The 21,454-nt window shown below is 55.6% G+C and overlaps 1 protein-coding gene across 15 annotated transcripts in view; it reads right to left on the minus strand.

Annotated features, from left to right (window-relative positions):
• Positions 1–1,692: 1,692 nt before the first annotated feature.
• CACNA1E (calcium voltage-gated channel subunit alpha1 E) overlaps positions 1,693–21,454 on the minus strand; it is an 84,804-nt gene continuing 65,042 nt past the window's right edge. For 5 of the 15 annotated variants that reach the window (XM_046898212.1, XM_046898210.1, XM_015290478.4 and 2 more), the window contains 15 exons: positions 21,299–21,424; positions 21,088–21,153; positions 19,729–19,820; positions 19,474–19,639; positions 19,045–19,172; positions 16,534–16,630; positions 10,858–10,963; positions 9,684–9,791; positions 9,016–9,116; positions 8,569–8,675; positions 8,277–8,385; positions 7,273–7,401; positions 5,313–5,493; positions 5,017–5,210; positions 1,693–4,345 (listed from right to left, as the gene is read on the minus strand). In XM_046898212.1, the coding sequence (XP_046754168.1) occupies positions 3,809–4,345; positions 5,017–5,210; positions 5,313–5,493; positions 7,273–7,401; positions 8,277–8,385; positions 8,569–8,675; positions 9,016–9,116; positions 9,684–9,791; positions 10,858–10,963; positions 16,534–16,630; positions 19,045–19,172; positions 19,474–19,639; positions 19,729–19,820; positions 21,088–21,153; positions 21,299–21,424 (2,247 nt within the window). In that variant the 3' untranslated portion in view covers positions 1,693–3,808. Of the gene's footprint in view, positions 4,346–5,016; positions 5,211–5,312; positions 5,494–7,272; positions 7,402–8,276; positions 8,386–8,568; positions 8,676–9,015; positions 9,117–9,683; positions 9,792–10,857; positions 10,964–12,531; positions 12,629–16,533; positions 16,631–19,044; positions 19,173–19,473; positions 19,640–19,728; positions 19,821–21,087; positions 21,154–21,298; positions 21,425–21,454 lie in introns of those variants that run through there. The other 10 variants (XM_025153110.3, XM_046898216.1, XM_046898211.1 and 7 more) reach the window with 5 other exon arrangements.

The following is a 21,454-nucleotide window of genomic DNA, read 5'->3' on the forward strand; positions in this document are numbered from 1 at the left end:
TGCTCCATAAATTGACTGACTGGGTCCCAGGGGGGGGAAACGTGGGAGGGAGCACTCATACAGAGTGTCTGGATCGGGTCCGGCTCCAGCAGGTCCCTGCACATCCACCACCCTTCCGCTCCCCCAATGCTACCGGTACCTCTGCTGGCAGCATCGTGCCCATGTCCTCACTGCAGCTCAGCCAGGAAGATGCCAGCTGGGAAGGGGAGCAATTAGTGTGTTTTGCATTCATTTATGAGGATTTTGTTACTAATACTTCACTGAGGCAACGCGAGCCTATAGGAGAGGTGGCTCCCATCCTTCCTCTCTCCCTCTGCCAACTATAATGCCCAAGGTGACCCAAAAGGAGCTCCCAAAGTGTTTCCAGCAGACATCATGTACCAGAGGCCAATTCCCAGAGTAGTCTGTCGCGTTTCACCTGCTCACGTGGGGTCTGGCATAAATACATCAAACAAACAAAAAAAAGAAGAGAACTACCCAGGCTGGGCAGTTCAAAGAAGGAGCAGCAATTGCATGTGCTTGTCATGGAGGATGCTTACGCATGGGTAGGATGCTCACCCATTGAGAGGGATGCCTGCCCATGAAGGGGGATGCTCACCTATGGAGGGATGCTTACTCACAGATGGGATGTTTGCCCACTGGGGGGATGCTTGCCCATTTGGAAATGCTCAGCCATAGAGGGAATGCTCACCTAAGGAGGGATGCTCACCCAAGGAGCCACCAGCACTGCTATCCTGCCATGCCACGTGGCTCTCAGCATGAGTAAGCGCAGCCCCACTTCAAATCCCACACACATCCTCAGCACCCGGAGAGCACACTTGTAAGTGCAATCAGAGGAACAAAAAGGGAAGGGGGGGACGAGAACCACCCCCGGCATCTCCCCTCCAAGCTGCTTGGGAAAAGCTCGCTGCAGCTCACAAAGTACCAGCAACCAGGGCAGTCGGGGACAGGCATGCCATGGTGCTCAGAGACATCCCTGCCAGCAGGACAGGGCTCTGGTGCACTGAGAGGTGCACCCAGCTCTTTCCTCTGGCTTTGCAGGGTGGAGGACAGCACCCAGAGGTCACGTTTCATTTCCACTAGCGTCTGTGTCCCCACGTCCCTACAAGTAGGAGCAGCCCCAGCTCCCCCACCAGTTCCCAATTTATCCCCTGTCTCCTGGAGCTATTCTCAGCAGGTACAATCTGCATTGCCATTGTTATTCAGATGATGTACAGATAATTTTAACCTTTCTGTTCCATTTGTCAAGGGTTTTTTTTTTAGCCTCCACGCCTGCCAGGCAGAGCACTGCCTCCCTAGCAGCAGAGGCTCCTGCTTTGCAGCACCAGGTTCCCTTGCTAGGGCCAAGCTCCGCTTCCCCGCATTGCTTTGCTTGGGGTGGGCTCACGTTGAGGTGGCCCAGCTGAGCACAGCAGTTGCCCCAGTCCTTCCCCGAGCCCTTCTTGGCGCAGTACCCACAATAAAACAAGAGCCCTGCTGCAAAGCCACGCAGCACAGCCATCACCCACTGCCAGCCTGCAGCCTGCCGCAGGCTGCTGACAACCTGGAAACTTGCTGCGCTCCCAACAGCTCCACGCAGGAGAAGGAGGAGAAGCGCAAGCCCTGACTTCAGCATCTTTCTTTGACAACTCACCCAGAGGCTTTGGGCCAGGCAGCAGCACCTGCGTGAGAAAGAGCCAAGGCACGGGGTGCTTCTTTACAACAAGGTTTTATTTTTCTTTCCTTTTGACAAAAAACATGGAAGTTGTACATGGCCACCCATCGGCTCGGCTCCACCGTGGGTCTGAGTGAGCGCACTGCGGTACAGCATCCCGCCCCCTCCCACTGGCTCAGCCCTCCAAGACCTTTTTGGGGGGAACCTCCTGTCTCCCCTCCCATGCTCACGACATCACAACGGCAGATCTGGAGTCTTGGAGGAGAAAGGAACGTCCAAAAAGCCGGGGAAGAGAGAGACATTGTGCGGCAGCAACGTGAGTCCAGTGACTTCAGAAGAGAGATGCTGCATGGGGGCTGTTCCTCACCCCCTTCGTGCAGTCCTTCCTGCAGCCCTGCCGGGGTTGGCTTTGGTTTTGCAGTCCCTGCCTGCTGTGGGAGCTGCTGTGGGAAAGGCCAGATAGGGGCATTTTTGTGCTGCCCCCTAAAAAAGAAAGCCAGGCTGCTTTGTTCATACAAACATATCCCACATGTTGGCAAAACAGAGGTCCTGGGCAGCAAAGCTTGAGTTCAGCCCATCGATGCCTCAGCACCCATCGGTGCGACGCTGTGTCCTCGTTCCCTTCTCCTTGGCTCTGCCACCAGCACTCACAGCAGCACACACCCCCACCCCCCTGGCCCCAAAAGCTCTGTGTTGCAAGAGCCTGCCTTGTTTTACATGGTTTGCTAGGAAACACAGCAAAGCACCACTACGCATCGGCCCCATTCTGGGTCCGAGAAATGCCAGTGCCCAAATCCCCAAATCCATCCTTTCACCCAACGAAGACACAAAGAGCTGCCACCTCCCCAGCCCTGGGGCTGCTCGGTGGGACACCCTGCTGCATCTGGGAGGAGACAATGCCGGTGCCTAAATTTAGAGGACATACAGCAGCTGGAGCTGTCCGCTCAGAAGGCAAGAGGCTTGCATGGGGCCAGCAGGGCTGGTTGGAGGTTTGGTTCCATCAGCGGAACCTATTTCTAGGGCAAGCATTAGCCATTAAGAAAAAGGGTTTTGGTTCATGACAGAGCCTGACCCTTTGGAGCCGGCAGGATTTGCTCTGGGGGAGCACTGTGAGCGGTCGGGCAGGGGCTGATCTGCACATGCAGGAGTGGGGCTGCGTGTGCCCATAGCATCTGTCAGTAGGGAGCAGTGGGTTACCGGGTTGCCAGACCACCTCTAAGGCAGAAGATGCGATTCCCACTGCTGTGAATGCCATGGGGACAGGGGGACGTCCCTGCTTCTCTGTTGCATCCACTGATGGGCAGCGAAACCCACCGGGGCTTGGTCAGATGACTAAAACGAATCCATGTATGTGTATATCTTTATATATACAGCATATAAATATATATACACACACATACCGTATATACACGCACAGGCACACCTAGAGTTCTCCGTATAGAAATACAGCTATATCAATGCGAGACGGGGTTCATCGGCAGCACTGAGCCCCCCTCGCTGCTTCCACCCACCCCAGTACAAACCAGTTGGCTTTGGCTTGGCCCTCCCGGGCAGGCAGAACTGCTGCTATCTGCCCTGTGCCCCCAGGCCCCACACCTCACCCCTACCCTGGACCAGCATAGGGAGGGAAACTCAAAGCCAGGGCAGCACGAACCCGAGCACAGAACCTCCGTGCTGGGATGCTCTGACCACGGGGAGCACAAAAGCAGCATCACCAGGTCCTGCTCGGGCATCTCCGAGCGCCTCTCACTGCAGCTGGGAGCTCTCATTGCCCCCAGCCAGGCCTCTCCGCCTCCGGCCAAATGCTTCTCTGTGCAGAAAAAAAAAAGTGATCGTAATAAATGAAAGTCGACAGGTTTTAATTCTTTTTTTTTTTTTTTTTTTTTTTGCACAAAGACTTTTTTCTTTTTTTTTGTTTCCCCATTCCGGTCAGTTGGGTTTTCTTCTTCTTTTCTTTTATTTCTTCTGTTGTTGTGGTGTTTTTTTTTTTTTTTTTTTGTGTGTGTGTGTGTGTGTGTGTGTGTGTGTTTCTTTTGTTTGTTTTTAACTTCCCCCTTTGCGTTTGGTTTTGGTTTCGTTTCATTCCCAGGCGTGGCGAAGAGCATGCATTGGAGAGGGCAGGGCGGCGGGGCGGCAGCGGCGGGGACGCAGCCTTTAGCACTTGTCATCTTCCTCGGTGTCGCTGAGCACATCGATGCTGGCCCCGCACATCACGCCCTGCCCGGCCCCTCGCCTCCGTCTCCGGTAGTGCCCATTGGGCATCTGCCAGCTGTGTCGCAGCGGTGGGGCCGAGCCGATGGTGTTGGAACGACCCAGACTGGTGGCCACGGCCGCCTCGAAGGTGAGCGTCTCCTCCTCGCCGCAGTCCGAAGCGTGCGAGTCGTCGTGCAGGGCCAGGTAGGGCTCCGAGATGTAACGCTGCGGGGTGGACGGCCGGCTCGGCTTCCCCGCTGGGGAGCTGGAAGACTCGGTCAGGCCGGTGGCGTTGGGCTCCTTGGAGAGGAGCGGGGACCCCCCTTCGGTCTCATCGGGAGGTGGTGAGGCGTCTCCGGCAGCGTGCCGCAGCATGGAGGCGTAGGAGAGGAGGGGACGTGGTTTTGGGGGCACAGGTGGGAGCTGGCGGCGGCCTCGCCGGGGTGTGCTGGTGTCCGAGATGGAGGGGATGGAGCTTTCACTCAGGGAGCCCGTTCCCTGCAAAGAGACGCAGGGTCTGAGCTCTGCTTGTGGTGGCAAAGCACAAAAAGCTTTTTGTGTAATGTGACCAACAAGAGCAGGGCATTGCAAGCTTGCAGTGGGAAGAGCTAAGTGCTCTTCGGCTGCCGTTCTCTTTGCCGGTTGCATATCTTTGCGCACTGGCATCTCCAGCTTGTGCAGCTGGGACTCATCAGCTTTGGCAGGGAGCAGGTGCCGTGGTGGTGAAACCAGCTCCAGAGGCACCAGAACCTACGTGGTGACCTTCCCTCTCTCGAAATACACTGTGGGGTGCACCAGGCACCATCAAGCCAACAATGCTATGCTCACCCTCACTGGCAACAAGAAGAGATGCCACCATTGGGAGGAGAACCATTGCAGAGACCCCATCATGGAATCATAGAACCATTAAGACTGGAAAAGACCTCTAAGATCACCAAATCCAACCCCAACCCACCACCACCACTGACCACGTCCCTCAGTGCCACATCTCTACTGTTCTGTAACACCTCCAGGGACGGTGACCCCACCACTCCCTGGGCAGCCCGTGCCAATGCCCTGCTGCTCTTTCTGAAAAGAACTTTATCAATATCCAACTTGAACCTCCTCTGGTGCAACTTGAGGCCATCACCAAGCATCCCTTTGCACTTAGGAAGGGTTGTTGCACCCACCTGCCGGTTGGGCGTTTGCGACCTGCCCTCGCTGGGTGACCGGGACTCGCGCCGCCGCTCTGGGGACTCATCGTGTGCCTGGGGACTCCTCTCCTCTGAGTTGCAGCGGGAGATGTCAGGGGACAGCAAGTGCTTGCGCTCTTTGGATCGGCCCCGCTCCCTGCCGCCCGAGCGGTGCCCCTCAGACCTGTGGCCTGCAGCAAAGCCCATCAGTCCCTGCTCCACGTCCCCGTGGTGGGGACAAGGAGGGACAACGCCGGGTTGACTTTTAGAGACGGGAAGGAGTTCTCATTCACCTGAGTCAGCGTTGAGGCGCCGGGCAGAGAGCTGGAGAGAGGAGTGGTAGCTGCGCCGGCGGGACTTGTAGGTGTTGTCGCTGCTGCGCTCCATGGAGAACTCATCCAGCCAGGAGGTGTTGGTGCGTTTGTCCCGGATGGTGGAAAATGACCGCCGCATCGAGCTGGTGTCCGTCACCACCTGCAATGACCCGGCCAGACAGTGATGGGGTGAGCATGGGGTGCTCCAGCCACAGCCCCACCGCTGCTGCCACCATGAGCACTGTGAAGTTTAGGGGTGGCCAACCTGGGCACAGCCCCCTAAATGACCTCAAAAGACCTAAATGACCTTAAAATGACCAAAATGACCAAGAAAGTGAGTCTGGCTGAAGAGTGCTGCTAGCAAAGTGCCTGAGCATGGCTCAAAGCTCCGGGAACCAGAGGAGGAGCAGCTGCATCGTGCCCATGGCACAGTGATAGTGTGGGTACTGAACCATGGCCCCCAGGCTGCCACAGCATCCCTCCCACCTTGGGAATGGGACCAGCAGAGCAAAGAGGGGCACTGCAGGAGAAATTATTACGTGAGAGCAGGGAGTGCCCCATCTCTCCAGTGCTCCTCACTCAGTGGTTATTTTCACAGCATTTCCAGACCCCTCACCTGTCCTCTTTTATCCCTGTGTCCCCTTCCCCTGCACTCAGCCCTTCTCTCCCTGCTCGCACTGTCATTTTATCACTCCTCTTCCTCGCTCCTCCTTCCTACCTTCTCCCTTCCTTCCTGCTTGTGATCCCATATGCTTTTTGGAAAACACAATCCCCTTGATAGAATCACAGAACGGTTGGGTTGAAAGGGACCCCAAAGCCCCCCAGCCCCACCCCTGCCATGAGTTGGCTGCTCCCCAGCAGCTCAGGCTGCCCAGGGCCCATCCATGGCCTGGGGCACCTCCATGGATGGGGCACCCACATCTCTGGGAAGCAGTGCCAGCTCCTCCCCACTTTGAGTGAAGAATTTCCTCCTAACATCTCACTTAAATCTCCCCTCTTGTAGTTTAAAGCAATTCCCCCTTGTCCTATCACTATCAGACCATGTAGGAAATCAGTTCCCTCCTGCTTATAATCTCCCTTCAAGTACTGGAAGGCCATGGTGAGGTCTCCCTGGAGCCTCATTATCTCCAGGCTGAACAAGCCCAGCTCCCTCAGCTTGGGAGAGGTGCTCCAGCCCTCTGACCATCTTATGAATTTCCCTCCACTTTACTTTTGCAGCTTTTTGTCTCTCCAGCCTCGGGTCCTTCTCCCCATCTCCTCTCCTCCCTTATTCCCAACCATCTCCCAAACAGTTGAATTCCATGAGGCAAAGCTTCCCTTCCCCTTGGCGCTCCCCAAAGCACCCTGCGGTGGTACCAGGCTGCACCAACACCCCTGTGAGGAACCAGACCAGGAGACTTTGCAGGGATGGGTTGTGAAATCAAACCCCAGAAAACCTTCTGTGTCTCAGTTGAGGCTGAATACAAGACAGAACAACAGAGAAACCAGCCAGACAAACGAGGTGAAATGTGGCCTGGGCTCACTCGGACAGACCGTCCGCGGACACATGCAGACAAGCACGTGTGATGGGACAAGGGGACACAAGGAGAAGGTGCTTCATTCTCTGGGACATCACTTTGCATCCGAGCAGGGACTCCTCACACCTCAGCCAGTCTCAGTGCTGGAGGAAAGGAGGTTGTCCCATCACATCGGTTCTCTGTGGTGTCCCAGCATGGCCCTGCTCCAAGAGCAAGTGAGCAAGTCCCTTGGCTGCTCTGCACTGCTGGTCCCCATTGCACAGTGGACAGCAGCTTTCCTCCTTGGGGAGCACTCCACTGGTAGGGAAATGCCCCCCACCCCAGGCTCTGGGGAGCCATGGGGCTCAGAAGGTTTTATCACCAGTGTTACCTGGTAGGCTTTGCTTGGACCCGGCACCCGTGGGGGCTTTGCTTGGTTTTACCTGGGGATCCACAGTGAGACGAGGCATGGAGGAGGCCCTCCCAGAGACAGCGTGGTCCTGAGTGTCCACGGGAAGGTAGCTGCCACGGTTAGAGGGCTGCACTCTTTGAAACTCCCTAACCTCTGGCTCCTGGAAACAAACACACAGCCATGCTCTTGGGATGGGGTCAGGGCACGGTTGGGCACTACTCCTCGTGGGGGACAGGCAGCCTGGGGTGGGTTTTAAGAGGGCCAACGGGGAAGTCTGGGAGAGATCACAGCCTTGTAGCCACTCAAATTGACCTCCATTTTGCAGACCAGGTGAGCTCAGGTGTAGGACTTCAGGTTCACCCGATGTCCAGTCCACCTCACACCTCGTTCCTTCACTGCTGGCAGTGCAAACATTGCCTGGATCAGCCCAGCCACCTGGGCTTGACCTCCTTTCCCAATCCCTGATTTAGAGGAACGGGGCACAGGACCCGTGTCAGATTGAGGGAGGGTTGGCAGAAGGGACAGGGGCCGTACATGTGCGTGGTACACGGCTCACAGAGTGTGACAGAGCACGGGGACACAGACCGGGCTGGAGACGCACGGTGGTACCCGACAGGCACTGGGGCGGTGCGTGGCTGCACACACACAGACACGGAGAGAGAAATACGTGTATAGATGCACACACACACACAGACACTGCTGCCGGCATGTGTGCGAGGCCGGAGGGGTGTACCCCGTGGTGATGGTTTGGGTCGGGGACACCAGCACTGACAACAAAATGGACACGAATCCGAAAACGTCAGATACCATCGCTCAGCACAGGGTAACCCACTGAAATGAGCGCTCAGGGGGGAAAAAAGAGCAGCCTGCGAAAAGAAGGATGTTTTACTGCAGGGCATCAGACCGTGCTCGCAGCGCTGTCTGCAAGAGCTGAGGGGGCAGATCCCAACACAACGACGGTCCCACACCTCCCCGCACCCACCAGCATCCACCTGGGAGCACAGGCAGTGCCCGGCAGGCAGCGTGTGGCTTTACCAGAGACTGGTGCTCCTGGAACTGCCCGTGGGCCGGATCCATGCACGCCAGCTGGAAGATCTCCTGTGGTGAGAGCGGGCTCAGCGAGGGGAACCCGCTCCGGCTGCTCCTGCAATGATGGTCTGGCTTCAGGGTGGGCACAGCTCAGGTGTTGCCATCACTTGGGGAGGGTCTCCATGCTCAGCTCCCAACACAGAGATCCCCAGTACAATCACCACGCTCCTTGGAGAGCTGAAGCAATGCCCATTCCCCCTTCCAGAAATAGAGAAGCTGCAGTCGAGGCAATACTCACAGCCCTGTGAGGGTCTCCTGCTGGAGGTAAGGCAGAGCCTTTGCGTTGGAGATGATTTCCTGTGGCAAAGAGGATGGCTCCATGCGCTGGAACATGGGCGCATTTTTCTATGGGGAAGAAAGGAAGAAGCTGAGCCTGCATGAAACACAGTCCAGCTCTTCAACAAGAAAGCTTGGGAAGGTGAGGGTGTGCTTGTGTTCACTGTCAGAGGCTGAGGATGCATGTCTGTAGCCAACAAAACCCAACATGCACCAAGGGATGGGCAGTACCTGTTGAAAGCCAGCACCACACAGGCCAAGATCCCCTTGGACACCCTCACTTTGTCTCCCCAGCCAGCTGGGGGCTGGACAGGTGTCAGGTCAGGATGTGATATGAAACATGCTGTCCCTGTAAGGGTGCTCCAAAAAAAAACCATCCTGAGCATCACGTGCCCTGCCTGAACCTCACCTGCTCCTCCAGCTGCTGCCTCTGCTTCTTCGCCTTGCTCTGCTTGTAGTAATCCATGATCATCATGGCTGCATATATTTTGCCAACAGTCAGGTCAGAGGCTGAGGGCGTGAGAGGAGAAGGAAGAAGGGATGCTTTTGTGTCAATAGAAATAGCAGATCTGAAGGCACCAGCACTGATCTCAGGAAGAGCCCTGCTGTGGGATGCCCTGGTCACCCGCAAACTTCTCACCACTGGGGCAATGAAAGGGTTGAACATTTAGGTACATGGGAGGAAACAAAATGGATGGAGGTGGCTTGGCAGCACCATAATAAACCACCAAAATGCACATCTTTATCACATCAACAGATTAATGGTGCCAGTGAGCAATGAGGTCGGAACAGGTAACCTCCAGAGGTCCTTTCCAACCTCAACCATTCTGTGATTCTGTGAAATGATGCTCAGCTTACTGCCCCTGTATGCTCCAGAATGACTTACAGGGGACCACCACTGTGAACTGGGTGTTTTCCCAAAGGGCTCCCATGAGCAAGCCTTGTAGCAGCACAAACCCTCTTCCCACCTCTTCCCCAGCCAGGATGGGTCTGACTGGTCCCCATTTCCCAATGGGAAGATATTGCTGCAGGTGCAATGAGACTTTGGCAGTGGTTGTGGCCCATACAGAGACTCACTTTTTGGCATGGGTACCAACAGGTCGAGCATCTTCTGGGACAGGTGAGGCCAAATGGTCAGGATCTCCTTTTGAAGCTCAGAGTCTAACTGCTGCCAATCTGCACCACCTTGAACAGCAAGGAATAAAGCATCCCATGTGCATCAAGACCTAGCTCCCATCTAAAGACACCACTTCAGTGAGGTTCACTCACAGAGATGAGCAGCACCCAGCTCTCGGGGCTGGGTGAGCCGCATCCCATCGTGCAGCCTGCTCTCCTGCTCTTGCAGGGAAACTTTCCCACCATTCCCTCCATATGTGCCTCCATCTCCCATCCCCTGCCCTCCCACTCAAAGCTGCCATCTTCGAGCTCGCCTTGGGTCCGTCTCTGCTGCTCCAATCCTACTCCAGCCCACACACACCTGCTGCTGCCCCACTTTCTTTTTGCTGGGTAGCAGATCATGTGCTGGTGGAAGAGCAGCTCTGCTTGGCTCAAGTCCTTAAAGCAGAGCTCTTTGGCCAGCAGCGAAGGGATCTGCTGAGCTGTGGAAGAACCAGGCTCAAAGTAAGCCATTAACACACGCCAAACAGAGGCTCGGGTGCCTCTGGGCAAGGGAATTTGGCCAGCTTCAAATCTCTGCTTTATCCAGAAAGGGCTCAAACCTGATGTTTCATGATGCAGGCAGCACTGGGCTCCTGCTGATCTTGCCTGGGTTGGGCTTTCTGAACTCTTCCCAGGGGACAATTTGAAAGTGGCATGTTTCCGCGGAAAGCTTTTGATCTGATGAATCAGAGTGTTTGCAGCAACAACAACAACAAAAATCCTGTTTTTTCAGCTCTGAACATGTTGTGCTCACTGCGAGATAGATTTCTGCTCCTCAGCCTTAGGAGCCAGGCACACGTGATGCGTCTCCCTCCTTGGTTTGTCTTTCTACTTGAGGAGGAATGAGAATTCTCCCTCTCTTTTGCACAGTGGATGTCAAGCTGGTTTTGCTCTAGGAGCAGCTTCTAATGGAAAACTGGCCACCTCTTCCCTAAATAAATGCAATTCTGCTCCTTACGGGCAGCAGAAATTTGCTTGCTTGGGTCAGTCACTTCCATCCGCGCCCCAAACTCAACCCCATTTTGGCCATGATGCCAACAGGACTGCTCCAAAACCCTCCTGCTCTGCCCGTCCCCAACCCCAGTGCCATTACCTTTGGCAATTTTGATGTCCAGGGCGGTGCGTATCAGCGCCATCAGGGTGGAGGTGAAATGGACCGTCATGTCCTCGGCCACGGGCATGTTCATCAGCACCAGTCTCTGCGCAAGAGAGAGAAGAAAACAGCGGACGGAAAACAATATCGAAAAACACATCGACCAGGCTGGAGGAAAAGAAATTAAATGTTAAAGAAAAGGAAAAAATTAAATTAAATAAAAATAAAAATAAAATAAAATAAAATAAAAAGCAACAAAGAGTGTCAAAACAGCACAGCCAAAAAAGAAGGGCAAGGATCACCCCGCCAACCCCTCCCCCCCCCCCCGGCTCCTTCCACCCCAGGACACCGGCTCACTGCCTTCCAGGGCTCCTCCTGCGCCCCAGGAACGGCCCCTGGGCCCCCTCCCCAATAAAGCGCCTGACAATGGGCCACCTCCCAGCACTTTGTGGATGCCTGACCCGTCAGGGGAACGGCAGGTGCTGGGGAGGGGGAGAGGGGGCTCAAGTCTCCGTTCCTGGGTGGTTTGGCTTTCCAGCTCTCAACCCTTCCCACCTGGGGCAGGGGAGAGGAGGGTCCCTAACCTTCAGGGACTTCGGATAGGCTCGGTTCCTCTAGCATGCTACATCCTGGCGCCCCTTTTTGCGTCTTTCAGAGATGAAGTTTGCCAGCACATGCACGGGGTCCGAATTATCCAAGGGTGAGGAAGGGAAGGAAAGGGAGAAAAAAGTGCAGAAGGAAAGAGAGGAGGGCAACCAAGGCAGGTTAGACACGCCATGCTCCTTCCCCACCCTGGGCAGGCGGGGTGCAAACCAAAGTGACCAGATCCACTTTCCAGAGAGTATATTTTGCTTTGTGAACTCCTGGGCTCATCCCTTCCCCTGCCCAGTCCCTTCCCCCCAGCTTCTCATGTCCTCTCCCTGCCTTCAAGCCTATGGTGGGCGTATGCATGTGAAAGCACACACACAAGCGCTGCAGTGTGCTTGCAATCACACAGACTCCCCTTATTGCTAGCACCTCTGCCAGTGCTGTTGAAAGGACAGCAACCAGCTACCAAGGGAAGGCCCAGCTCTCTCCAGCCTGGGCAGCACATTGCTCCAGCTCTCATCCTAGCTGTTCCCATCCCACATCTTTCAGGGCTCCCTGGGCATCCTGTAAAGCTCACAGCTGCCTATTGGAGGCACCTGGGTATCCCCATAACATGAGATGTCCCTGGGATGTCTCAAGCCAATGTGCTGCAGAGATGCTCCTGCAGGATGCATCCTTGCTGCTCACCTGCTTCCCGTCTCTGTGGGGTTTCGTTGGCTGGGACAAGGGTGGCTGCAAGCCCAGGGGTCAAACTCTTGGGCTAGAGGTCTTAGAGACATGCCACCCTCCTGAGAGTGCTATGGATCCACTCCTCACCTTGTCTCCAGCCCTCTCACCTCCTCACTGCCCCTACCGCTGCCCCTCTCCCTGTCCTTCCTCAGGGGTCTTCCACCCCAGAGCTCTCCAAATTTGCAAGTGACAAGGGCAGCATCACCCACATGGGCAGCAGGGACCTGCCAGCGTGGCCAGCACCCTTCTGGGCACAGCATGGGTTGGAAGCCTCCAGCAAACCCCAGGTCCCCCAGCCCCACCGCCCACCGGCTCCTGCTCGGCCCTAAGCCCCCATAGAAGGAAGGGTTGATCTACCTTATAGGCCACTTTGGAAGGACATCTCTTGCCGAGGCCTAGCGGTGGTGACATAAGAGTCAGCATTTCATACATCTCAGTGTAATGGATTCGGCCACTGCTCATGGAGGGGGAAAGGGAGGGAGGGAGATGCAGAGAGAGAGGAGGCATTCCCAGAGAGCAGAAAAAACGTACGAACAAAATAGTACAGGAAACAGGAGAGAAAAAACAAACGGACAAACAGGAAAAGAACAGGAAACCCGTTAATCAAGGCAAATCATACACGAGAGACTGTCCTGATGTGGATTTATAGCACTGCTCACACAGACCCAGGAATGCTGGCAGAAAAGCGACTCACCCCGCTCTGCTGCTGGCCTCAAAGCGCCCACCTCGCCAGCAGCCCGGGAGTCCTCCTCCTGCCTCACCCCCGTCCCTACGGCCCTCCAGGAGCCCCCTCTTCGTCCCACAAGGTTCCAGGGCTGTGTGCGAGTGGTATAAATCAGATACACGGCACTCGAGCCATGGGTTATTGGAGGTCGGGTGGTTTGCACCACGGCGACTCAATGCGCTCAGTGGCCTGCGTCGTGTTCTTCCCTCCCGGGGGCCTGGGGGTTGCTTTGTGTGGCCACCTAACCCATAGCCGGAAGGCTGTGTATCCCCATCTCATAAGGTCTATGCAATTGGGAGGCAGCGTCTTGCATAGAAGGCAGTGGGCCAGGGTCACTTGTCAAAGGAAGATGCCCAGTTGCTTCCGTCTGGCTCTGCGGATGGACCGCTTTCCCACCATGCACCAGTGCAAAAGGCATGCTGAATCGGCTGAAAAAATAAAATCAGGAGGAAAAAGTTGTGCATGCCATGCTCCCGCCCTGGCTCTCTCCCGCATGCGGCTGCAAGTTCCACCAGGTTGGAGTTTAAAGAGTCTCAGCAGAGGCAGCTGTTTGGGCCTTCCAACATGGGGGTTCATTTGGGTTTCCCACGGGGGGCAGCTAGGATGGGCCCCACCTCTTGCTTCTCCTCTTTACCAGGGCCAGCCTAGGGTCACTGTCACCAGAAACGCCCCGTGCCAGGCTCTGCACACCCAGGAGGATGCCCACGTGCATTTCCCAGGGATGCTGGGCTCGGCCAACTCTTCTTCCCCTTGTGCCAAGCTGTTGACCTGCTCCACTGGGGGGTGGCTGATGGAGAAGGGCAATAGTAGCATAGTCCATCACAGCAAGGACAGGAGGAGGATGGAGAGGAACCCAGCTCAGACGGCTGGCTGGGGAGAGAGGGATGCCACTGGGATGCTGGCTGTTTCCCAACCCCAGTGCTGAGAGGAAAAGTGAGGAGGTATCTCCTCTTCTCAAGGGCATCAGCTGCTGTGGAAGCAGCCCCAGGCCAAAGAGGTCCCTGCTGGGTTAGTTCTGATGTTTCTGATATGACCACCTGCAGTGGGCTGCCGGTGGGACAAGCTGTCCCTTTGTGGAACAGACGTATCTGAAAGGCCTAGAGAGAGGATGATGATAATGCAGGGATGGGATGGGCAAGAGAAAATACCCAGATCCAGGAGTCCATAAGCAGCACCATGGCAGAGCTGGCTGTGCACTGACTTGAGGCGTCTGGAGATGAGATGCTGACTTCAGAATTCACATGCTCAAAAGCTTTGTGCAACAAAGAAGCAAGACAGTGACCTTGAACCCGTCCTTCCTGGCAGAGTGGATTTTAGCACTCCCAGCATATGTCAGACTTCACCTTTTGTACTGAGAGGAATGGATTCCCATGAAAGCAAGAGTTTGCATCAGAAGCCAGCAGATACTGCACAAGAACTGTGCTGCTCTTACAGACAGGCTGCATAAGTTGCATCTGCTCAGAGCAGAGATCTTAAATCATTTTGCTCAGCACAGCTGTGCCCAGAAGCACATCCCCATGGAGCCAAGCACAGGAAGGCATGTAAAATGCTATCCGTCTGGACAGGATGGCTCCCAGAGCTGGTCCCAACATGGGCTGCCAGAAGCAGAAGGGGATGAAGAAAGGCAGAGAGAGCCCCAGGGAGCAGAGCTGACTGTCAGGGTGCATTCCCAGTGAGGAGCAATTACAAGACCTGCCCTCCCCAGCACAAGGACAGAGCTTGCTGGATTTCCATGGGAAGGCTTTTTGCATCTTGTGAGCCCACCTGCAGATGGCCCAGCAGCTAAGCTTCCCTACCCTACCATGCTGCACCCCTACGCAGCACCCTGAAGTTGCTGGACCACCACGTCCATAGCATCCTGTCTCCCACTCCGTAAACTTCTTTGTCGTGTTTCTACAAGTATTTGTTGTCAAATTGCCTGGTGATGAAGGGCTGCAGGCTTGCTCTCGTACATCACTTGGGAAATGATGGCTCTTGCTGCCTCCAGGAAGGTGAACCTGTGCACTGTGATGTGTTGGGCAGGCTCCCTCAACTGCAACATGGTTGGCATTTGGGGATCTGGACCACGGCAGCAAAATACGATGACCACAAGGCTTTTCTTTCTTCACCAGTTGTCTTCTTGAAATTGTTCCAGGCTGGGAGGAATCCCTGGAAATCTCTCATGTCCTTAAAATGCCCTGTACCCAGGGAGACGTTGGTGTACAATGAAGGCCAGAAGGATGTCTACGCACCACCTCCACTGCTCTGTGCATCCCACAGGGTCAGCAGAAAGCTCAGACAGCTGCAAATCTCCCTCCTACAAAGGTTCATCACAGGTAACCCTGCAAGCACCAGGTGCTCTGGCTTAGGAGAGCAGAATTTCCCAGCAAAGCCCTGCAGCCAACTGAGAAAGGCCAGAATTTCATCCTGCAGGTGCCTTCTGTTTGCAGGACCAAAGCATTTTGCCCGGAATGCAACAGAGAAGAGTGCAAAGACTGTGTGGACTGCCTCCTTGAAGGGATGAGCTGTCTGAGATTCTTGCAAGAAAACCCTAAACCACCTCTTCATAAATGAGCTGACTGAGTGCCCGAGGCTTGTCTGGATTCCTCTGCTTTGCTCCTGGTCTTAGCCTTCCAGATGTGTGCATCATTCCTATGGGCAGCTGCAGAGGGTGACAAACCCACTTCAGGGATGCTGGAGGAAACACAGCAGAGAGGATGAAGAGGAATCTCTTCCCTTGCAGGATAAAGACTGGGGAGCACACCTCAGATGCTGTGAGGGATGAGGAGAGAAAATAGAGCACTGTGGTTCGTCCTCTTCCGCCACAGACACAGACATGGGTGTTGTGGCACTTTGGAGAAGGCAGCGGTGTGGGGATATGCTCAGTTGCCATTCTAAGAATCAATCTAAACGGAGGTACAGAGGTGCACAAGGAGGTCAGACCGCTGCTTTGGGCTCACAGCTGAGAAGTTGCCTCAAGCAGAGGGATGGCTGAGCTCCAGGAACCAGCAATGAGCACGAGTGGGTGCTGTCCCTGCGGGCACCGCAGGCTGGTCACCACAGAGCCAGCCTGGCCCCAGAAGATCCCTGGTGCCACCTCCTTCTGGCAGCTCCAGCAAACAAAGGGCAAGATGAGCAAGAGCATAGTTCCCTGGAGAGATCACTGTGTGTCCTCTGAATGTCACGCTTAGAGCATGGTGTGTCGGGCGCAGCACCACGTCCCCAGGTGTCCTAAAGGGAGTGGGGTCACTCTGGTCTTCCAATCCTCCCTCTCCAAAGCAGCCAAGCTCCTGACACCCTTCACACATCCCTCCATCCCCAGGAGTAAACCAGACCTGAGCCCCCAACAGGGGAGAGAAAAAGCCCTGCTCCCACGGATGCTACCTGGAGGAGCCAAATGGGGGACGGGGGCACGTGTCCACCAAGCTGATGGGGCGGGGGGGGGGTGGCACAATTTTATCAAAACCCACCCCAGGAGGCTCTGGGCCCCCCCGGAGGGGACAGCTGCTGGCTCTGGGAGGCCTTGGACCTCTTTAAACTCAAAGGAAAGCAACGTGAGGGTTCCCTCGGGAGGCGCGGTGGCGGCGGAGCGGGGGGAAGGAGGGGTGGATGGTGCGTCCCGTGGCCAGGTTGTGGCGGAGGACTGGGAGGCAAACCTTGCACGCCACCCTGTAGGGGCAGTTCTCTCCTAGGCCCAGAGGAGGCGAGATCACCCGTACTAATTTGTACATATCCTTATACGAGATCCTGCCGCTGCAAAGGAAGCACAGGTGGGTTAATAGGACACTGAGAGGGCGGAGAGCTTCACCAGGGGGCTAGGACCGGCTGTGGGGTAAGACCCCCAGGGGTGCATGGCTCTTCTCCTTCTGGCTCTGTCAGACCCAGAGAGGGGGAGCTGTGAGCCTCAGCTGCTGCCCTCTCCATCGTGAGTCAGCTCGCACCTCCTCACCCTGACCCACGCTGACCCTGGAGAAACATGGTGTAGGCAGTGGGCACCACCCCATCGCCCTTCCTCATCGTGCCCCTGGCTATCTATAGTTGGTGGGAGAGGGCTGGGGTTTTAGAGGGGAGATATTGGTTGGGTTCTAGCAACCACAAGCCCTTCTGGTGGAGCTGCATCTCTCACATCAGAACCCTCTGGTCCTTCCAGAGAGGTTGGCAGCTGAGTCAATTGTATCTCCAGTATCTGGGGAACATGAGACAGGGAGAGATAATGTGACCAGCTGGTGACCAGCTCTGGCACTGGCACCTAGGTCTCTGGTGCTCCGTTCCTGTGCTCTGATCACCAGACCACACTCTGCCAAGGGTACACATTATTAGAAGCAAACCCTCCCACACACACACCCCTTCTCTCCCAAATCCAGACCCAGCAGTAGCAGTGGCAGGATACAGCCCGTATCCCTCCATCACTGCTGAAATAAGGAAGCAGTCGAGGTGGGGAGCTGGCAGGACCGAGTGCAGGGATGCTGAGCTCTTCACCCCGCTCCAGCTCAGAGCCCTTTGGGAAGCAGAACTGTGGGGTGGATGTGCTGAGGTGCAGCGTGCTGCAGCCTCCTGGGCATCCTTGGACAAGCTTGGAGGGAAACCGTACAGGGAGGCAAAGAGCAGCATTACCACCCTACTTATGCCTTTGCCTCAGGTTTCTCCTTCAACCGCTCTTGTCCCCTCTCCATCACCGGCCAGAGCTAAGCCAACCATGTGGGCAAAACCAGTCCCTGAGCCTCGCTGGTGTAAGACTTGTGTGGTCTCCCCTGAGACCCTTCCTGAAATGTTCCCAGTGTCAGGGTGCAGAGCTGTGCCCCACGCAGGTGGTGGGACCCACTGGGATGTACTCACCTGTTCTTCACCCCACAGTGAGGGCCAGGGCTGCCTCAGTGGCCCCAGCACCACCATCTGCTCACAGCCCCTACCCACCAGCTACACATCATGACAAAGAGCATGCTTCGCTCAGAAATCAGAGAGGGGCTTTTGCAGCAACTGCCCTTGGAACCCAGACACCAACATGGGGGTGAGAGAGTGGCTGGCGTGAAGAAATCCTTCCCCATATCCACAGATGAGGAACCCCACACCAAGCAAGCAGAAGGTGTTTCATCTCATATCTCCTCAGGATATCCACTCACCCATGTTCACCTTCCCCAAGGCACAGCTACCTGCTCGCAAGCCAACTCACCTGCCCATGCAACAGCACTGGGCACTGGTGGGAGGCCAGGTGGGAGGAACCTGGCCAGCACTGAACTGAACTGGGCTGAAGACAAATGGTGCAGGAAACTGTGCCAGGAGATGATATTAGGCTTACAAAACCTCATGGTTTCTCAATAGGCAGATTAGCAGAGGAGGTGATGCTTCCCTAAGGAGCACATGCACCGGCCAAGGGTCTTGAGTTGAGAGCACCCTGGCACAGTGGTGGGACGTGGCTCCAGAAAGGGTGTCCCTAGGCTGGGGGAGGAAGGGGCCATACAAGACACCTTCATGGTGTTCTCCACTCTGCTGAGAGCTGCACACAGCCCTTGAGATGCTCCACACCATCCTGGGAGGAGCAGCATAGAGCTGCTCAAAAGCCAAAGCCCGACCAATGAGTGTAGCTCATCCCATTGCCAAGAACAGGGTGCTGCCTACAAACAGGAGCCTTGCTCACTGGGGTCCTCATCAGCAAAGCTATAAGTGCAGGAAACAAAGTGCATCCATCTCCTGTAGGGTGGGTGCATAAAAGCAAGCCTGTCCCCAGCCTACACAACTCCCTGGTGACCTAGCAGGAGCTCAACAGACCCCCAGCATCTTCCCACGCTGGGGACAAGCCACCCTCCACTCCACCCTGATGGGAGCTGTGGGTGCTGGGACCAGGCTCTGGAGCCCAACTTGGGCAGAGGCCAGGAAGGATGCAGAGAGGGACCTGCCTGCTGGCATGGCAGAGGAGGAGAGGGACAGCAGGAACCGTGGATAAACACCATAGCCAACCATGAGCATCTTCAGGATATCCCCTAAGGTGCCTGTTCCACCAGGCACTGTAGGAACCAGCTGCTGCCCCTGTAATGTCCATGAGTGAGAGGAGTCCTGCCGTGACCATCCCAGGCATTCCAGCCAGGTGGTTTCCAAGAGCAGAAAGCAGAGACACCTACTTAAAACCAGATTGGAGAGGCTGCTTGGGAGAGTAGGAGCTGGCTACATACCACGCTGCTCTGTCATACTCTGCCCAGATCCGGACAAATTCATCTAGATGGTGAGGTCCCAGGATGGAGGAATCTCGAGTCAGGTACTCAAAATTGTCCATGATGACCGCCACGAACAGGTTGAGCATCTGAGTGAAAAGGAGAAAGGCAGAGAGAAAGGGAAGTGGGGGAAAGGGAGCAGAGAAAGAAGGGAATTCGTGGGAAGATGGAATTAAAGAAGGAATTGAGACAAACAGCAGGTGTTGTTTTGGAGGAGCAGGTGCTCCAGGATTGAAGCTATCTTGGTTGTAATGGGATGCAGGGCACAGTGCGCTCTATGTGCCAACCCCAAAGCCCTAGGGAAGGTGCTGAGTGGCTGCGGGGCTGCACCCCAGGGAAGGTGGAAAGAAGGCATCCAGGATGACCCCGTAGTCGGGGAGAGGAACTCACCAGGAATGAGCAGAAGAAGATGAAGGAGACAAAGTAGACGTAGGCCAGGTCGGTGCCGCAGCGCTCGTTCTCATTCTGCCCGGACGTCGCTGTCGTGTCCGGCTCGCAGCCCTTGCCCTCCAGGCAGGAGAGCATGATCTCCTGCCATGCCTCACCGGTGGCACTCCTGCACCGACACAGCCACGCTCAGCAGCAGGGAAGGATGCAGTGGGGAAGGATATAGAGCCCTGTACCCCCCAACCTGTAGCTGCTTACCTGAAGAGGAGCATGAGGGAGCCCAGGAAGCTGCGGAAGTTGTTGTGCCGGTTAATGTGGCTTTCCTCATCCAGTTTGATGTTGCCGAAAACCTACGGGGTGGGGGGGAAAAGGGTTCAGGCAACCCCAGTCCTGCCCCAGACCAGAAGGTCTCCAGGGCCACGAGAGGCAACGAAGCCCCAAATCCAGGCAACATCCTACCAACAACCCACCGCCAAGGCCACGATAGGACGTGGCGAACGTTCGCAAAGTGCCTTAAATTGGAAAAATGTGCCATTATTACCGTTAAATATTTATTCCACTTCTCCTGAGCCTAAAAATACCCTAAACTGCAAGAGTATTTCTTCCCCTGTACGGGTTTTTTGGAATGCGTAATTGTGGAATATTTTCTGCCTCCAGCTATTTTGCTCAAATAACACCCACAGACTTTACTGCTTGGGGATTTGTTCACAATGATGTTAAAAAAAAATAATAATAATAAATCCAATACTACCACACGGCAGGGAGGGGGCTGAGTCAGATGGCAGTTGCTTAGCATGGAGAACACCTGGAGCTGGTGCTGAGATGTGTGGGATGGAGAGGCCAAAACCAGCCCAGCAACTCTTGGGGAAGGATGAGACCATACAGCAGTGCCGCCAAGCAGCAAGCGATGCGCTACCTGCTCTGAAATGCTGCTTCACCCTCCTCCCTAACACTGAGCAGCAGGAGATTGCTTTTGTTATCACAGAGGCTTGCTCATCGGGCAGCTGAAGATCCTGAGTGCTAATAGAGATGCTTTGTGAGATCCTCAGCACGGGTGTTAGTCACCGTGCTGCCGAGCCAGCACCGCGAGCACATGTTGGAGTGAGTGCTGTGCTCACGTGTCTGTGCTGGAGCCTGGGAAGCCCACGTCTCCCCATGCTGTGCAGACCCCCACTCTGCTAAGGGCTGCAGGTCCCTGAGCTCGAGATCCCGACCAGTGTGGCCACCACTGTGTGCAGGGATGGGCTGCAGGGGACCGTGTGGCGATGTATCTGTTGGGATGGGAAGCGATGCTGCATCCCTCCTACCAGCGAGACAGGGATTGGGTGTGATTTTGAAAACCTGTGGAATGAAGAGGGAGTGATTGGGAAGTGGCTGTGGCACAGGCTGCCCAGGTGAGTCCCCACATCCCCACAGGTATGAGCAGGGAGGCAGCAGGGAGCTCAGGACACGCAGTGCTGTGGCTCCCAAACAAGTTCTGCTGCCCTTGGGACCTTCCTGGGTACCCAGAGTGGTGAAGCAGTGACAGGCTTGCTGCTGTGCAGGGTTGTAACGCTGAGGATGTGTCTCTCCAGCTTGTCTGTGCCCAAGGAAGCACGCTGAGCTGTCTGTGCTCACCTGCATCCCAATGATGGCATAGATGAAGAAAAGCATCGCGATTAGGAGGCAGACATAGGGGAGAGCCTGCAAGAGAAGCACGAATCATCTCCTTACACATCTTCAGCTCTGGAGGCATACACCTCTCCAGGCCCACCCACCTCTCCTATGAGCCAAGGAGCAGCACACCAACACCAAGGCCCAAGAGGAGCCCAGTGTGTGTAGTCCTCACCTTGAAGGACTGCACGAACGTCCACAGCAGGATGCGGATGGTGTAACCCTGGCGCAGCAGCTTGATGAGCCGAGCCGCCCGGAAGAGTTTCAGGAAACTCATGTTGAAGCTACTGGTGTTCACCAGCTGGGAGGGAAGAGAGGTGAGGGTCAGGGG

This window comes from Gallus gallus, chromosome 8 (genome assembly GCF_016699485.2).
Source record: "Gallus gallus isolate bGalGal1 chromosome 8, bGalGal1.mat.broiler.GRCg7b, whole genome shotgun sequence".
Classification (NCBI taxonomy): domain Eukaryota; kingdom Metazoa; phylum Chordata; class Aves; order Galliformes; family Phasianidae; genus Gallus; species Gallus gallus.